Source organism: Pavona decussata, unplaced genomic scaffold (genome assembly GCF_977016875.1).
Source record: "Pavona decussata unplaced genomic scaffold, jaPavDecu1.1 SCAFFOLD_124, whole genome shotgun sequence".
NCBI classification, from domain to species: Eukaryota; Metazoa; Cnidaria; class Anthozoa; order Scleractinia; family Agariciidae; genus Pavona; species Pavona decussata.
The window spans coordinates 725,544-744,003 of NW_028145538.1; the positions used below are offsets into that span (position 1 = coordinate 725,544).

Genomic DNA, 18,460 nt, shown 5'->3' on the forward strand with positions numbered 1-18,460 from the left:
CCCGGACTGTGACAAATGAAACTACAATATTATTTTACATTCGCTCGAAAATGGCACTGGAGACCTTTCACAAATGCGTCGCTGCTCAGCGGTTGCTGTCAACAACAGAAACAGAGGAAGATTTGCAAGATGGCGTCCGGAGACTTCAAGGACTTTGGACCATTGGTTGGAGCCATTGATCAAGGAACCTCAAGCAGTCGATTTTTGGTGAGTGCATGCATTCCTTTTGAGAATAAAGCAGCGATTTGTAGACTTTCTTTCGCATATTGTAAAGCTTAAGCCCTTTTTACTATGTTCGTGAAATTGCCCTTCGACACGTCGCGATCCCTGGGTTGTCCCGTTCATGGTCCTCTCTCTTGTTGAGGACAAGTGATAAATGCCTTTACCTCAACAAGATAGAGGACCAAATGACTCATTCCGGTCTGTGATGTTGCTTTAGTAAAATATAGTTGCTGAGACCACCAGATTTAACAACAATGGAGCTACAAGATTGTTTGCCAGTGACCCACCTAAAGCTTAGTCTAGTCTTGACTGTCTTGTAAATCAATACTCCTGAAGATTAGATTACCATGGGGAGACCGAACATAGATTTGAGCTCAAACTATTAAATTTACTATGTAAACCTAAGGCGACGAGGCTTGATAGCGACTTATCCTTGAGTGCACTGATTTAATCGCTTGTTCTCTTTGCTGCAAGCTCATAAAATGTTGCATAGGCAGCTTGGCATGGCTCCCAGTTGTGTGTGAGAACGATCTTTTGTATTGGGTGTTTTCCCTAAAGAATGGAATGCGCCAAAGTCGTTCCACTATTTAAACAGGGAGAACATTCGGACTTTAATAATTGCACTCCTATTTTTATAATTCCAGTGGTAGCCAAGGTCTTTGAGAGAATGATTCATTTTATTCATGATCAATTCTTTGCATCTCAGTTACCTTGGAATCTATAACCACTCAGTGTTTCATTTCCTCATTCCGTCGTTACTGCATTGCTCCACACAACTGATACTTGAGCCTTCAATATTAATAAGGGCAACATAAATGCGGCTGTTTTCCTTGACCTAAAAAAGGCTTTCTACGCCATTGATCGTTTACCCTTTTGGTGTCAGAGACACCTCGCATATTAGCTAAAGTGGTTTGCATCTTATTTGGATAATCACAAGCAAAATTGTTTTGTAAACATTTTTCTCTCAGACAGCCCATATTTAACTTGTAGTATTCCTCAAGGTACAATTCTTATTCTAGGTCCTCTTCTCTTTATCCTCTATAAATAATTTGCCAAACTGTCTCTCTACACTGCAATCTAGAATGTATGCAGATTATCACACTTGACTTTCTTCAGTAATAATAAATTGAATGCAGTTAGAACGAGTTGTTAATGAGGATCTAGCCAAGTTACCGACTGGCTTATTGCAAACAAATGACTCTTAATAAATCGTAGTTTATGTTGATTGGACCTGGGCAGAAGTTATGTATGTTGAACAGACTCCCACCTCTGATCATTGATGAAAGCTCTGTAAAGCATCTTACATATATAATGTACTAATAACAAACTCTTGGCGTTTATATGGATGAAACTTTATCTTGGAGTACATGTTGATGGTATTTGCAAAAAGATAACTTATGGTATTGGCGTCTTGAAGAGAAGAAGACCATTTTTTCCTTTTGAAATGCTTCTATGCATCTACAATGCATTGGTGCAAAGTTCTACGTGTTGATAATGAGCCACCAAACTACAAAATGTGCAAAATCATGGTGCTTGAATATTGACTTTCTCCAACTATGTTGACAATGGAAATAATGTGATGGAATATGTTAAGCCTGGTGAATAAATGAGAATGGTGTATTGGCATACTTGGAAAAAAAATCAGAGTGCTCCTATCGGGAGTCGAACCTAAGACCTTCCGAGTACTAGTTCGGATGCTCTACTGAGCTATGGGAGGCTCGTGGGAGCTAAGGCCATTAAACTGGGTTCATGGGACAAACATCCTGTGTACTGCTATGATTGGAATGTCAATGTGTGGTATATGCGCAATTGAAATAAAGTGATAGAATATGTTAAGCCTGGTGAATAAATGAGAATGATGTATTTAATCAGTAAATAACACAGGCATACATGGAAAAAAAATCCGAGTGCTCCTATCAGAAGTTGAACCTAAGACCTTCCGATTACTAGTTTGGATGCTCTACCACTGAGCTACAGGAGATACATATGTTGACAATGCTGACAATCTTTTTCTATCTCTTGGATGGAAAATCTAGAAACTCAGCGAAAAGCTCACACCGCTACCTACTACATGTATGGTGTACAAATCTTTAAATTGTCTTGCCCTCCAATGCTTGCATTCTAGCTACAGGTTCATTGACCATGGTGGTACATTAAGCTATTCCTTGAGGGATTGTTCCACTGCCTTGCACAATCTTTCTTAAAGGGGAAGAATCATACAAATTTGCTGTCATTTCAAAACCCAGAAATGTTCGTCTGTCAGCGGAAACAAAGAAATAATTGTCAAGTTTGTTATAAATTATTATCCCAGTGCAATAAAACTGTTGATTATTGCATCTGGCTAGAGACAGAGTAGGCCGGTATGGATTAAAACTTGAAAAATGTTAGGCTAATGTTTTTCAAGTTCTCGCATTTTTGTTTTCAAACTGCGCTAGAACAGATCGTGACTTGTTCCTTTCAAGAACTGAGTTGATTTCTTTCCTCTAGTCATTCTAGAATTGTTTGGCAGCTGATTGAAGGTCTTATTTCATCTTTTTTTAACAAAAGATACCAAAAACCTCATGATGCTTCCCCTTTAAAAACAGCTTCAGCTACAGGGTGCAGTGCATACATGTAAGACCGACTTTTTTGCTCCCTTTCTCTCTTTTCCTGCTCTGTAGAGGCTTCGCTGGCTAGTAATTCACTTCTTGACACTCCAAGGAGAGGGAAATCAACCAAGGTGGGGTGGGGGGAGATGAGGGGTAAAATAGGTGCAGAGGTGTCTGCCAAGGAGAGAGAGCAGTTTTGTAGTTAATAACTAATTCTCCAACCTATCCCCATTTCAGCTGCAGCTGATCACTATTCAGTTTAGTTGGCAAGAGGTAGAGAAAGGGGGTTGTGCATCAGTTGAACAATAGTTAAATCAATAAGTAATTAATGTGTATTTACTGTTAAAATTGCATGATGACCCAAGTAATGGCTGCATGCATCAAAGCCTCCCACGCAGTCGTTTTTAGGGGACTTGTATTACCTTTTATTCATTTATTTAGCTTCATCTAACTAAAACAACAGATATATGCATGAATACATAAAAAAAATTATTAGGCAGGGAGACCACTAAAGCCTAGCCAATTACAGCGGATCCCATACCAATTATTTAAAACTTAAAAGCTAAAGCTACATGTATTAATATATGTACTGGGAAAAAGGTGGGCATAGTAGAGTCCTTGCTATGTTGCACCTGGGACAGATTGTTCTCCAGGTTCTGATGTCGTCAATGTCGTACAGGTTCAGAGCCTTATTTACCTCCTCCCCACAAGGTGAGTCCCCTAAAAAACGCCTGCATGGGAGGCTACATGCATGGCAGACTATGATCAGCCTAAAAAGTTTCAATCTGTTTGATGCTTTGTTTTGTTTTCAGCTTTTTGCCAGTAAGACTGCTGAGCTTCTTGCCTTTCACCAAATTGAGGTGAACAGTGTTTATCCAAAAGAAGGGTAGGTGATGTACTATAGCTTTTGCAGCTCTGTTTTATTTTCTTTTACAAATGGCTTGTGTTTTGGTATGTAATTTTCAAAGTAGTTAACTAGAGAGTTAAAATAAAACTGGTCCATTGTTGTCAAATAATTTACATTTTAGCCTATAAGTTATAACAGGCTCAGTAGAAGAAGGGTATAAGTTAATGATGATTTGCTCTAAAAAAATATCCTAATTTCTGTAATTTAAAATTAGTTTTACCTTGCCATGTGGACAGGTTGTAATCATGATGATTTTGTCTCAAGTTTCTAGAAAAAGCCCTAAGCTATTTTTTTGTCAAAGTTGTATCTTAAACATAAAACCACACTCCTTACATTCTTACATGATTTAGGCCAATTAAGCTAATCCTGAATTAACATGAACTTTGCTTTGAGTTTATTTACTACTCAGTAACAATTCTTCCAAGAGATTTTTGTGCCACAGTTTTGACTTAGATGTTTCTACCATTATCTTAAAATTTGAATAAGTAAGGATTTGGTGAAACATTAATTTTGACAATAAAAATCTGCGATAAAATATTGTAAAACATAGCACGACATTTCGACGTTTTTAGAACGTCATTATCAAGTGAAAGTGAAATAATGAAATCGAGCATATATAGTGATGAGATGAATAAATTGAAAGTTAAACAAAGAGTTTGGCTCTAATGGAGTCGCTCTGGGTGTTTAAATTTAAACATTAGAGCCAAACTCTTTGTTTCACTTTCAATTTATTCATCTCATCACTATATATGCTCGATTTCATTATTTTACTTTCACTTGATAATGACGTTCTGGAAACGTCGAAACGTCGTGCTATGTTTTACAATATTTTATCGCAGATTCTTATTGTCATATCTTAAAATTAACTTTTAAAAACATTTTTAAGGAACAAGCGGAAAACCTTGCTTAACTTTTAATCAGGATCTGCATTAATCAGGTTTTAAACAACCGGGCACAGATCTTCACTTAAACCCCTTCTCCACTGAGTCCTTCATATGTCCAGTCTGTCCTAGGCCAGTAGAGTTCTTGGTGTGTTACAGCACAGCTTGTTCAGTTGCAGCATGCAAGTTAAGGTGCATCTGTACATCTCACTTGTTTGTCCTCAACATGAATAAAGGTCAAACACATGATCATCATATACATTTGTACAGCTGAGGAGTTGAGAGTTTTAGAATCATTATGGGAGGCTTACCATTGCACCAGTAGCATATCAGCAATATTAAACCATTTTACATGACCATCACTAGAGCAGAGAAGGCCTGCTAATGATCTAGTCTTTTTCTACAAGAAAAACAATCGCCTCATCCAAATCAACTTTCCTCCCAAATTAAATTTGTATTGCTGCCATTCTGCATGTTTGCACCACCATTTTAATTTTTGCCACTTCAGTGCATTCATTGAGGTCTTTAATTACTCTTTTTTTGTTAGACGAGTTCCCAAATGGAATACTCTCTCACAGGAAGTCATTTATTCTAACTCCTTAGACAGATTTTGCCCAGCATTGAATAATATGAACATGCACTCAAATTTAATTTTATTATGCCCTAATAATAGCTTTTATTTAACTGCTATTTATCATTGTTTGAGGTGACTTGTTGCCCTCTCATGGCTGGATTAGCTGCAGCTATTTAGGCACTAATTAAATTGAAAGTTGAAAGCCCTGTTTCCTGTGTGTTAGCTCTGATCATATCTCTGTGCATTGTAGATGGGTGGAACAAGATCCAAAGGAGATTCTTTCCTCTGTGTATCATTGCATGGAACAAACACTACAAAGTTGCAAAGATTTGAAAATTAACCCAGCTGATGTAAAAGGTAAAAATGCACAGTCACCTTGCAGTCGCCTTAAACATCAAATCCTTAACTGAACTGCACATATGTTGCAAATCTTTGGCCAGCTGTGAGTTTGATTTTGAAGTAGTTTGATCCAAAGGGCATTGATGAGTTGTTAGAGCCAGAGGTGTGAATGTGTTTGTTAGGTTGTAATTTGTGACTTTGCCATTTTAAGGGTCTAAAATATCATCCTGTATTTTTTTTGTAACAATCAAAACTTTCAGGAATTGTTCTAAGAGCCAGCTTTTGGAAATGTCACTGTCTGGAAGAGATCTCATCACTAGCTTAAATTTCAACAGAACACAAACACGTGAGGCTTATTTTAAAGGTGCACAGTCCAAAAGAGATGGCTGGGTTTATTAATGAGCCTGCTGAGGTTTTTCATTCCTACATTCCTGGACTTTGGTTGGTACAGTAAAATGTTTTGGGCCAGTTATTAAAAGACAGTTAAGACCGTGTTTAACAAAACCACATTCTAATCCATTTTCAATTTTACCAACAATCATATCTAAACATTGTCTACTGCTGATGGTAACAAGAAGGCTCACATTCCAAACTAGAAAACTATGTATCTACTTAACATAAACCACATATAAATAGATTTGGAGGCCCACTGATTGTCTCAAGCCTGGGCCCAAGTTAGACCCTGTTTAAATAACTGGCCATTTGGGTTTAAGATCAAGATGAACTGAATATTTTGAGGGTATTAACATTATCGTTTTATTGGCACTGCAGGTACTTTTCTAGGTGTTTAGTCATCAGCATGCAATCAAGAGGCCCCAACTTCCAAGTCCTTCTCTCTGACCATTGTTGAATTTTTATCAGATTGGTTGGGTGTCCTGTATTCAAATCTTAATTTAACATGCTCTGTCAATAGCCAGATACTAGCTGACCTCCATCAGTTTCATTTCTGTTGCTTTTTTGTGCATCATCTAACTAGTAACTGTGTAAGAGTCACTCGGTAGAAACTCTTTTAGAGTGGTGCACGTGTTTGTTACAATGTGACAACACTGGTCGTAAACACAGTTGATACAATTAATTTTGATTGGTTTATTGGAATGTAAGCCATCCAAAGGCTGTTGAACAGATACATCTCACAAATGTGTGATAAACTAATGTTTGGAATATTACTGTTAGTAACAACTTTCCAGATAATTATTATATTTGCTGTCATAATTAACAATATTATGAATTCATGAAAATAAAGTGAACTTTTAAGCCTTTTATTTTTCTTTTCTTGATTTGAAGCTGTTGGAATCACAAACCAGAGAGAGACAACAGTAGTTTGGGACAAGCTTACTGGGGAACCACTGCACAATGCCATAAGTAACTATTTCTTTGATTGGTGGTGATGATATTATTGTCTAGAAAAGGCAGTTTAATGTAAACCACAAGCTAAATTGCATCTTTGTAGTAGTTTTGTTCATCTGTATTCAGTATACACATACTTCTGTTTCATGAAAGCCTATAAAATGAAACACAGAATATTTTTATTAAATGTCATATTGACTTAGCATTGCTGCTAATAAATTATTGAAAAAAAAAAAAAAAAAAAGCCAAGAAGGCTTTGCCTTAAAGGAAAGCTTTGCTCGACTTATGGATGGACCATAGTTTTTTTGCTTTAAGTTTTTCTTCTCCAAAGGATTAGTTTCAGGTGGATCAAAAATGAAACCCTTTTAAAATCAATCCTTTCTTCACAGCTAAATGACACAGATACATTTTTACTTCTTGTGGTATTCATTTTTTAAAGTTTTTTTCTACTGTATTAATGAAATAAACTCCTTTTCTATCCAGTTGCATAACGTTGCCTGATGTTTTGTTTAACTTTGCAGTCTGGCTCGACACAAGGACAAAATCTACTGTTGATAACTTTGAAGCCAACACTCCAAAAACAACAAGAGAGCATGTTAGAGTGAGTGAATGGTCAACATTACAAAATTAAGGGCTTATGTGACCTACATTTTTGTGTGTGTTTCTCTTGAAGACCTTTTTATTTACTGCAGAAATTGTGTGGTCTCCCAATCAACACTTACTTCAGTGCAGTGAAGTTAAGGTGGCTTATTGACAACTGTGAAGCAGTCCAAAAAGCTATTGCAGAGGACAGGTGTTGTTTTGGAACTGTGGACTCCTGGCTGATTTGGGTACGGATAAATACTGTGAACAACTTGAATTGTCTAGTCACATTTTCTTCTCTCTTCAAGATTTTTCCAGACTTAGCAAAACAGGTGTATAGAATCATGGTAAATTTGAGACTTTGCGAGGTTGCGAGACCCTTATTTTAATTAAAATCCGAGAGCACAATTCCATTGTTTCCATAATTTTCGAGACTGAGACTTTACCTAAAAAACATCCAAGCCTGAGACTCTTGGAGCTTCTGAAAGCTGGACAATTTTCAAGTTGATAGTAACACAAACAAGGTTGTCATTCTTGATGTATGTGTTTGCTGTTCATTGCTTCTAACAGAAATAGAAGATAGAACCTTTCTTTTCTTGCTTGACAATTTGCAAGATTTTGAGACTCAAATGATAATGATAATGATAATGATAATGATAATGATAATGATAATGATAATGATAATGATAATGATAATTCTAATGATAATAATAATAATAATTAAACACAAGTGTTAAACAAATCAATATTGTTTTCGACTTTCTCGGAGGCTACCACGAGGAGTTAAGGAAAGGACTAAGCTCAATAACGAACACTGACAAAGAGCTGTCCTTCCTTATTGAACGCTGTCAGAAATGGATTATCTGCCAGAACGCAAATATAATTAAGAAGTTCTATGAATACATATAAACTGTTTGAATGTAATGAAAATGATTGAGTGTAACATAACCAGCCCAGACCCATGTCCACAAGTTATGTATACACTAAATAATTCATGAAAACAAAAATGAAATCTTCAATAATAATAATAATTTTATTACTTGAAACCTGCAACTTCGCACACGCATATGATATGATCAAATGCGCGTAACAGTGATACAGAAAATATAATAACTAAAGATAAATACAAGGTTTTATACAATTTAAACTTAAGAGTGCATAAATTAAAATAAGTAAATATTATTTAAACACAATCAAAGAAAAATTTGAGACTTTGAGATGGTCCAAATTGTAGCAAGCGTGAGATTCTGAGACGCTAACATTAAATTGCGAGAATTCGAGACTTGGTTAATATTTTTTGAGACTTATCATTTTTGATAGACCATTCTATATCCCTCAATATGTTAGTGGTATATCTAAGGGAGTGGCCTTGGGAGCTTGGTTCCCTCCTTAATATTGACACCTGTTTGGCCTGAGACATTGAGGTACTTCATTGAGTTAAAATTCTATAGGACCCATTAGAATCCTGCTCAGGAACGGCTTAAGATTCCAGTGGAGTGTTCAGCATAATCCTGCAAGATTCCAAGGTATTTGTGATCATATAATATGATCTTGCAGATCCAGGATGGGATTACTCATTACATGTATATTTTTACCAGGTTTTATCAAAAGGTAGTTAGTTAATTGAATGGAAAATTACAACTACTGCATAGCTTACTTTATGGCGTATGTTATTTGCAGAATATGACAGGAGGTCCTAATGGAGGCTTGCACATCACAGATATCACAAATGCCTCAAGAACAATGTTCCTCAATCTTCAAACTCAAGCCTGGGATCCCTACTTGTGCAAGTAAGAAATTAATTTTAGTTTTGTATTAATAGTGATTTTGAGATAAAATAAATTTGTTTTCATCAACTAGGGGGTTACTTAAGAGAGGTACATAAAATTATAATCATTTTACAATAGGTTGCTTTAAAGAGATTTAAGTGACTCACACTGTTGTGTACAATGTAAAAACTATTTTTCACCATTATTAAGTAATAAAAAATAATGCAGTTTTTATATTATTTTTTTTAAAGATATTTTGACATACCCATGTCAGTCTTGCCAACTGTGAGAAGTTCTTCAGAAGTTTATGGCAAAATGGTGAGTTTTCTAATATTTAGGCTGTACTCGGAAAATTTCCTCAATGTTAGGGCAGACTCAAGGTATGGATGACTGGAATCAATTTAGGCTTAAAATATTAATTAACCACAAATTGAAACTTAAGAGACTTGTGCTCCTTGTTGCACAGGGTACCTATTCTCACAGTACCACTTTCTATGAAAAATACAGTCCAATACTTTTAACTCAGACGGTAAGGGAAAACAGTGAACTAGCTGCAGACAACTTTTAATAGAATTTTGAGTTGTGAAAGTGACTTAAAGCAAGCGCTTTTTGTTAAAGTTTTGCGACGTTATTGAGACATTTTCAATATTAATTAATTTTAATCAAGGTGTTTTGACACTGGAATTAAAATTAATGTAGCTGTTTCCTTTTGTATTATGTCAGGTTGAAGGACCACTCAATGGAGTGCCAATATCAGGGGTAGGTTGAAAGTGGCATTTGTGATCAGCATTTGGCTTAAGAAAAACTGTTAAAAATTGAAGTAAATAGATGATGAAAATGCTGGAACTCAACGAGTCTTTTGTGTTTTTTTCTAGTGCCTTGGTGACCAGCAAGCAGCTTTAGTTGGACAACTGTGCTTTAACCAGGGAGATGCAAAGAACACGTATGTATACTCAGAGTTTTCATTAATTTTTGTGGACCTAGGACGGTTCTTAATGGTGATTAGACAGGCACCACTCATTAATTTGTTTTGTTTAGATTGGCTTTAAATCTTTACAAAGGCAGACCTGTACCATGTTCAGGGTACATGTAATTGGGTGCCAATACCCGCTCCCAGCTTCTAATAAAACCCCTATTCTAACTTTTGAATCTGTGACCTTTGCTGGGAAAACGTATAACTACCACTGTTGTCTGTTACTAGGTGGTGCAGTTCATTACCCAGTATGGTTCTAACTTTTAAATCTGTTAATGAAATCCTGGAGTGCAAGTATTCCAATGAAAGCTGTTGTATACACTGTGGTACTTCCTAGGGAGTTATTTATTATGCTGTGTAAAGTGGCTTTAACTTTTGAGTCATTTTTCAAAAATATGACACTGTGGTCTCCTTTGACGACCTTTTGCCTTAATAAAGGGCTCACAAAATGGATAGAAAAGATCTACAGTGTTAATGTTTGTGATTACTTTGTTATTCAGCTATGGCACTGGATGTTTTCTGTTGTACAATACAGGAACTGAGGTAAGACATGAAAATAACAACAGCAAATTTAAATATTACCTTAATCCTGACACTGTCGTTAACCACTTTTAAATTTCTTGGGCGCTGGCGTTTTGGATTTCGTAACAAGTCACCACATGGTTGCCCAATTGTTAAAAGCACAAAAGAAATTCTGCTTACTAACACAAAATCCAAAATGACAGTCCCCAGGAAATTTAATAATGTAAGTATGTGATAATCATATCCAATTTTTTAGCACTCTTGAACAGTCATTCCACTTTTCAAAATAAAATTAAAAATTTAGACATTATTTCCAACAATTTCACGTCAACTTTTTGTCTGAGGGGTTGGTCCCTATCAATCAAGAGCTGCTGCCATGGTGACCATGCACAGTTCAGGGCTGTTTTCTGATTATGAACTCCCATTTAATAAAGATACCATGTCTGTAACTTTCACTCAGTTTGCTTGTATCTTATTCAGGGTAACCATTTACCAGAATAACAAAAATCCCCTGAGTTTTCACGTACTGTCCAGGACAAATTCTTTGCCAATAAAGCCAGTGAAGAAGCTGCAGAAATCAATTCCTTCACAATTTTTTTGGAAACGTTACCTTTGCCAACAAGGAAACTCATTAGCAAACCTTGTGGCAAGGTAAAAATAAATTCACTGGCTTGTGAGTATATAATTAAGAATGTCTCGGACTTGATGCAAAATTCCCCGACTTTTCCCCGACCTTGAAAAAAAAAAATCTGTTTTTCTCTGACTGTGGTAACCGTGTTACTATTGCAAAGTTTTGTAGCCTACTGAAACTGCTTGTGTTGGTCAAGGTGGTGCTCTCACAGAATGGTCTGCTGACAACAGTTGCTTACAAACTTGGACCAGATCAACCAACAGTTTATGCCTTAGAGGTGAGCTATTTGTTCAAACTTTTAGGATGGCTTGTTTACAAGCAGGGACAAGGACTCAAGACTGGAAGGAGTTTGGCTGAGCTTGAGCACAAAATTTAGAATCACTTAGCTGACAGCTAAAGCAGCTATAGTCATTGTAAAAGAAAGCAATACATGTCCAGAAAGCAAGCACACCAAGCACGCTCATATAATGTTTTTATTCTAGGGTGGACAATTATTGATGAATGTTATCACTTAGGTTTGCTTATTATAAGCTAAGACAATAAAGAAAAACAGAGAAACAAAGCTGATGTACATGTACAATGATTTGTACTCACATCTGGTGGCAAATTGAAGGGCAAGGGGAGGAGTGAGCTTTTTGGGATGGTTTTATGTTTGGAATTGTATGATACTTGATCTGCTACAAAGTATAAAACCCTTCCACCAGAGCTAAAATTAATTTATTGTTAAATTCTGCCAGCAGCTTAAGGGACAAATTTTGTCCCTTAAGCTCTTCTAGGCTGACACTTGTTCCCAACCCAGCCCAAGTGTGTTCTTCACTTAATTACAGAAAACTCTTTTTATGCCTTACAGGGTTCTGTTGCTATCACTGGAGCAGCTGTAAAATGGCTTAGAGATAATCTCAATCTTATCAGCAAAGCTTCAGAAATTGGTAAGTAATCATGTTAGTTATGGCAAGGGGTATCCTTGGACTGTGATTGAACTCCAAACAGTTCTATTAAGCACAGCTGTCCTCAAGTCCTTGATCCCAAGCCCGGTGTCTGTAGAGTGTCTAGGTGTGATTTGGCCTCCCTCTCCTCCTTGTGTTGTGTGAGAAGGCATCCTGACTCAATTTCACTTTCTCTGTGCAGGAAGTGACAGTAAGATCAGTATGGAGCACTAAGAACATTTTTGGTCAATGACGATTACCTCACAAAAGATTGAATGTGACTTTTGTGTAAATTCATGACATTTGGAATCAGAATGTTCAATGACGTTCTAGAAATGTTGGAAGGAGTGTTGTAGAAGATTGTAGTAATACCTATAATGACAGTATCTGCAGCTTCTTTGGTGCTGTTGACTCCCCCATTGTTTTCTGTGGGGTTCCAATTTAAGACATCCTGCCCCCATTAGGTCTTCCTTTAATAGTTAATAATTAACTATTAGTAATTTATTATCTTAAGTTCATAATTATGTGTATATTGTAACTCAGTTTTTACCTAAATTAATTGTTTGTAAATGTTTCAAGTTTCAAGTTTATTAATTTATTTCCATATATTAATTAAACACAAAGAACAGTCTGAATTAGGAATGTGGAGGTGTGTAAACAAAAACCCACGGGGTTAAAAAGTGTTTACACACCTGATCTCTTACTTAACAAAAGGATGTCTGCATTTAGTGCATGGATATATCTGTGTTAAGTGCATGGAGCCCAATTCTCTATCAAAAAGATAGACGATGATGATGATGTTATTATTATAACAAAGTACACTGTAGCTTTTTAGTAAGTTAATCACCTGGCCCCAGTTGTTCAAAGAGCGGGTAACTTTATCCAATGGATAAGTCACTATCCAGCGGAGCAAATGTACTCCAACTACTGCTTTTGGCAAGTTTTCCACACATTCCCATAATTAAATTTGACATATGCTTCTACTCTATCCACAAATTATATGGCTATCAGGAAAGTTTTGCATACATTTCATCTGCTTGATTAACTATTTTATGTTTTTACTATATTGTACCTGTAGAAACCTTGGCTCGCAGTGTATCCAGTACTGCTGGTGTATACTTTGTCCCTGCATTTTCTGGTCTCTATGCACCTTACTGGCAAACAGATGCAAGAGGGTAAGTTATGTATTCAGATTGTCTACTGCATAATGTCATTATTATATTATTATTATTATTATTATTATTATTATTATTATTATTATTATTGTTATTATTATTATTATTATTGTTATTATTATTATTATTATTATTATTATTATTATTATTATTATTATTATTATTATTATTATTATTAAAGGTCCATCACTTTCATGTCTATCCTGGTAAAACCACACTCCTGGGCAAGATAACCAGCAATTATGTAATATTGTTATTGTTATCATCATTGATCATCATCATCATTGTTGTTATTATTTTAAATTCAAGGACTTTTTAAACTAGATTCTTAGCCAAACTGTGTGGTTGTATTTTGTGTAGAGTCATCATAGGATTGACACAGTTTACCAACAAAGCGCACATAGCAAGGGCAACTCTTGAAGCTACATGTTTCCAGACAAGAGAGGTAAGAGTACTGACTAAACAAACAAACAGACAAACAAATGAACAAGACAAAATAGCAAGCGTCCACTTTCCTTGTTACTAACATTGACATGGTGGCCAGAGGGATATAACCAACACAAAATATTTGGGGCCCAGTTGTTGAAAACCTTGTTAAGCTCATCCTGGGTTAATATGAACTTTGGTTCAATTCAAATTACTAATGAATATACTTAGATTTCTTAAAAAAAATGTTTTTGCCTCTCAGTTTAGATTTAGACTCTAAAATTTTCAACTCCTGTATTTTTTTGGGTTGAAGATTTAACCATGTATTTTTTTGGGTTCGAATTTCTGCGAAACTAATAGTTCTTACGCAATTCAAGCCAAAGTTCCCACAAGATCAGAAAGGCCTATAAAAAAGAAAGGGGAAAAAAGTCATGTATTTCTTTGGGTGCTAAATATTAGGCTCCATCGGACCCCCCCCCCCTCCCCCCGTCATGTTTATACCTGAGTACCTCCCCTGGGGATGAAACCTCAGTAAACTTTAATCCTGGATTAGAGTTAAATGGCTTTTCAACAACTGGGCCGAGACTTTAGCCTGATATCCTTAAAAAATGAAATGGTCAATGAGTGTACTGAAAGAGGCGAACATTCCTCTCCCCGAAAGCTAGAACAATAATTATTATAGTTGGACACCAAAAATTAATAGTCTTTCTGGGAGTTCTGACTAACTTGGCATCATTGATAAATTCTGCCCGTGTAGAAAATAAGAAGTGACACCCTTGGTTTTGCTGTACAATGCTCGTCTCACTTAAGATGTGACATATGATTTTCAAATTGTAGCTTTTAGATGCAATGAACATGGATTGTGGCATACCTTTAACATCTCTTCAAGTTGATGGTGGGATGACAGTAAATAACTTGCTGATGCAGCTGCAGGCTGACATTCTTGGAATTTCTGTTGGTATGTTTAAAATCAGATGCTTCTGATAAAATTGAATATGATGTTGTCAAGTTAAGGAAAAGTACTTGGCACTTTTTAAACGACTCTTACAGGATTTGGCAATTTCATGAGACACTAAGTAGACATCTTTTAACACACACTTTTAGTAACTGAACGTTGCATTTTGCAAAATCAAGGTTTTGTAAAAGGTTTTCAGTTGAGGCTAAACTTGGTTAATATGATTGTTTTTAATTAAGGATTTAAGGTTGGAATGATATCAAAATGTTCTATATTTTTTGGGAATTGAGAAAACAAGGTGCTCTCCAGTAAATAACATTGAAACCAGCTACAAAACAGTTTTTGTTACAATATGAAAATACTTTTATTGTAAAGTGAGGTGTTTTAAAATCCTTGGTAAAAGCAAAATATAATTTTAAAAAGTAACTGTTTCTAAGTTTGAGTCTTACTGACAACATGGAAGACGACGAAGAATTCGAACACTCGCCAAGTGAGTTTTATTATCCAGACAAAGACTTCGATGAGACGAGCATCGAGGCAAACCGCATAAGCGAGAGCCAAGAGGAAATAGAAGGCTTTATTAAGAACCAGAAAAGTGCCAATACTACCAAGAAAACTACAACGGACATGAACACTCTCTCCCGCTACATGGAAACAATTGGCATGAGTGGAAAAACGGTCGAAAGCTTACCTGTGCCCAAACTTTACCACCTCCTGTGCAAGTTCTTCATGAATATCCGGAAGAAAAATTGAGAAGAGTATGAACCAGACACCATATCTGGTTTTCAACGAAGTATCCAAAGATATTTAAGTGAGAAAGGTTCTTCAGTTAACATATTGAAGGACAAGGACTTTGAAAAGTCGAGGAAAGTTCTCTCTGCGAAACGCAAGTCGCTTGTTCATGAACACGGAAAAGATAACAAACTGCAAGCTGCCATGGCACTCGAAGACGATGAAGAACATGCTCTCTTTGAGACAGGAGAATTTGGTGATCACAATCCAGTTTCTCTGCAGCGAACAGTTTGGTGGCACTTGTCTCTTCACTTCAGTTTTCGGGCGAGAGACGAAAGGCGAAAGATGGGCTGGGGAGATGTTCAGCTCCAAGAAGATAAAGATGGTGGAGAAATGCTTGTTTGGCTTGCAGAATGAGGCACGAAGACTCGTCATGGTCAAGAGAAAGGTCATTGAAGGGCTTTCCAACCAAAGGTTTACGCTACCAAGACAGAACGATGTCCAGTGAAGTTCCACAAAACGTTCAAAAGCCACAGACCAGTAGAAATGAACAAACCAGAGTCCCCATTTTATTTAGCAGTACGGCATAATAGAAGCTCGCAAGATAATGTTTGGTACATGAAGTCCCCTCTCGAAAAGAATGAAATCGGGAAATTGTTGTCCACAGCAGCCCAAAAAGCTGGTCTTCAAAGAGAGGGAAAACAAATTACCAACCACTCAGTGCGTAAAAGGTGTATCTCCAGGCTGCCCGATGCTGATATTCCCGAGAACTTTGTTGCTCAGCCCAGTGGCCACAAAAACACGGAAAGTCTCCAGTCGTACAAGTCGGCAAGCTCCACTCATCAAAGAAGAATGTCGTTAACACTCAGCAGGGCCCATTCCGGTAGTGAAGAATCGACGGTTTCAAGTGTTCAAGACCTTCAAATGGCCTCGTGTTCTTCCAGTGAAAACGCCTTAACCAGCATGGCCGTATATTCCATGATGAAGTCTAGCGTGGATCCACTACTATCCTCCGCCGCTCCGGTCTTTGCAGGAGCTAACATTGGTTCCATCAGTGGCTGCACTTTCCAGATCTGTCTTGGAAATGTGAAATTTGTACAGACCGAAAAAAAGTGTCGACTTGTTATTGAAAGTGACGACGATGATTGCCTGTCGACCTTTCTTCTCACAAGAAGTCAGTTTTTTTTACTCTGTAAACTTTACATTTTCAAACTCCGCTGATTTCCTGTTTTGTGATTTTTTCCCTTTCTTAAGTCAGCAAATGCTTGATCTTTTCAGCATAAAATAAACCACACAAGTGTTTTAGAACTCGTGTTATAAATCGTTTTTTTTTCTTTCTGTGATGCTCGCGTCATCAAAAGCGGGATAAATCCCTCACATCGCTGACGTTACGCTGGAAGTTGACTTGAATGAAACAACCAGAAGTGTCCGTTCGGCCAAAGAAATGATGCCATATAATAAACTACTTACTAACCTAGCTTGCTCGAGCCGTACTGGGGAATATTGCCCTCAGTCGTTTTTGTACGGACCGAGCGCACTGTCACGACCTTGGGCCAATATTCCCCAGTACGGCCCTCGCGCTCGGTTAGTAAGAGGTTAATAATAATGATAATAATAATAATAATAATAATAATAATAATAATAATAATAATAATAAATAATAATAATAAATAATAAATAATTTCTAAGGAGGAAGCGCCCGTCACGTAAAAACGTGGTTTTCAGGGAGGTCCTCCATTAAAGTAAAAATATTAAAATCTAGAAAAAAAAAATGCACTAGCCTAAAAACTATTTACAAATGATTATCTATGAACAATAAGGCATTTATCTAGAAATATTTATCCATTAAAAGCCTTGTAATGTTTTTCTTAAAAATTGTACATGGCATTGGTTTCCTTAAAATTGCTGGGAGAGACATCCAGTCATTAGTAAATTGGTAGTACAATACTCTCTTTCCGCATTCCATTTTAGGTTTCGGTAATCTTGGTAAGTAGCCATTTCTAGCGTTGTAAATGAATAATGATATTCATTTATATAATATAATTATTCATTATATAATATAATATTCATTTTAAATGAATAATTTATAATGTTATTTTCAAGTTCTTGTTCAAGGGGCAAGTGGACTGTAACATTAATTTAATATTGTTTCTCTTGTTTTTGAAACAAATGAAAAAAAGTTTAGAAATTTTCAGGCTTCTGCTTGGGTAAGATCTTAGTAAGTTGTTAAATTTGTTGTACCTTTTATCAGGATCAGGGTATTAGAAAGAATTTTTGTATTTCTCAAATCATTAATAATTCATGAGAGAAACACTACCATGTAAGAGGTTTGGAAAGTGATCTTAAATATCATAAAATTTAGTGAACTTCTACTTTGAATTTCTCTTAGAATTATTAATGGTTTAAGAAGCGATATCAAACACGAGGAAAGAGGGTTTCCCCCAATTTCCAAACATTGAGAAGTAGTTTTGAAAAAGAAACTCAGCTACGCCTTGTTTTTTTGTTTTTTTTGTTTTTTTTTTTCCAAAACCACTTTCTTGGAAATTGGGGGAAACACTCTCCCAAGGTAGTGTTTGATATATAACTGGAAGGAAAACTGTTGACCGATGGTATTGAGATTTCTCTATTTCTTGTCCTTGGTAGTTCGCCCAACAATGCCAGAGACCACAGCTCTGGGAGCAGCAATGGCTGCCGGCATGGCCAAAGGTGTTGATGTGTGGACATATAACCCAGAGGACAAGTCTCAAATCAATACTGATGTGTTTGAACCTGGTGTGGATCCACATGGTGAGCTGATGTGGAACTCCCTTGAATAGGTGTTGTCCCTGGAGGGTCTGGCTTAAGCCAGGGCAAACAGCGCATTATAGTTAACAACTAGACGGCAAGCTCGAGGTTTCTAACTATCAAGGGC

General features: G+C 36.4%; 1 protein-coding gene across 2 annotated transcripts in view; it reads left to right on the forward strand.

Moving 5' to 3' along the window:
• The window catches only part of LOC146469344 (glycerol kinase 3-like), a 25,579-nt gene continuing 7,119 nt past the window's right edge, over window positions 1-18,460 (forward strand). For both annotated transcript variants that reach the window (XM_085123390.1, XM_085123389.1), the window contains exons 1-17: window positions 1-207; window positions 3,623-3,696; window positions 5,423-5,529; window positions 6,796-6,873; window positions 7,380-7,459; window positions 7,551-7,688; window positions 9,121-9,230; window positions 9,461-9,527; window positions 9,933-9,968; window positions 10,085-10,152; window positions 10,683-10,725; window positions 11,532-11,612; window positions 12,186-12,264; window positions 13,340-13,436; window positions 13,797-13,881; window positions 14,700-14,820; window positions 18,193-18,336. In XM_085123390.1, coding sequence (XP_084979516.1) covers window positions 16-207; window positions 3,623-3,696; window positions 5,423-5,529; window positions 6,796-6,873; window positions 7,380-7,459; window positions 7,551-7,688; window positions 9,121-9,230; window positions 9,461-9,527; window positions 9,933-9,968; window positions 10,085-10,152; window positions 10,683-10,725; window positions 11,532-11,612; window positions 12,186-12,264; window positions 13,340-13,436; window positions 13,797-13,881; window positions 14,700-14,820; window positions 18,193-18,336 — 1,600 coding nt within the window. In that variant the 5' untranslated portion in view covers window positions 1-15. The remainder of the gene's footprint in view (window positions 208-3,622; window positions 3,697-5,422; window positions 5,530-6,795; window positions 6,874-7,379; window positions 7,460-7,550; window positions 7,689-9,120; window positions 9,231-9,460; window positions 9,528-9,932; window positions 9,969-10,084; window positions 10,153-10,682; window positions 10,726-11,531; window positions 11,613-12,185; window positions 12,265-13,339; window positions 13,437-13,796; window positions 13,882-14,699; window positions 14,821-18,192; window positions 18,337-18,460) is intronic.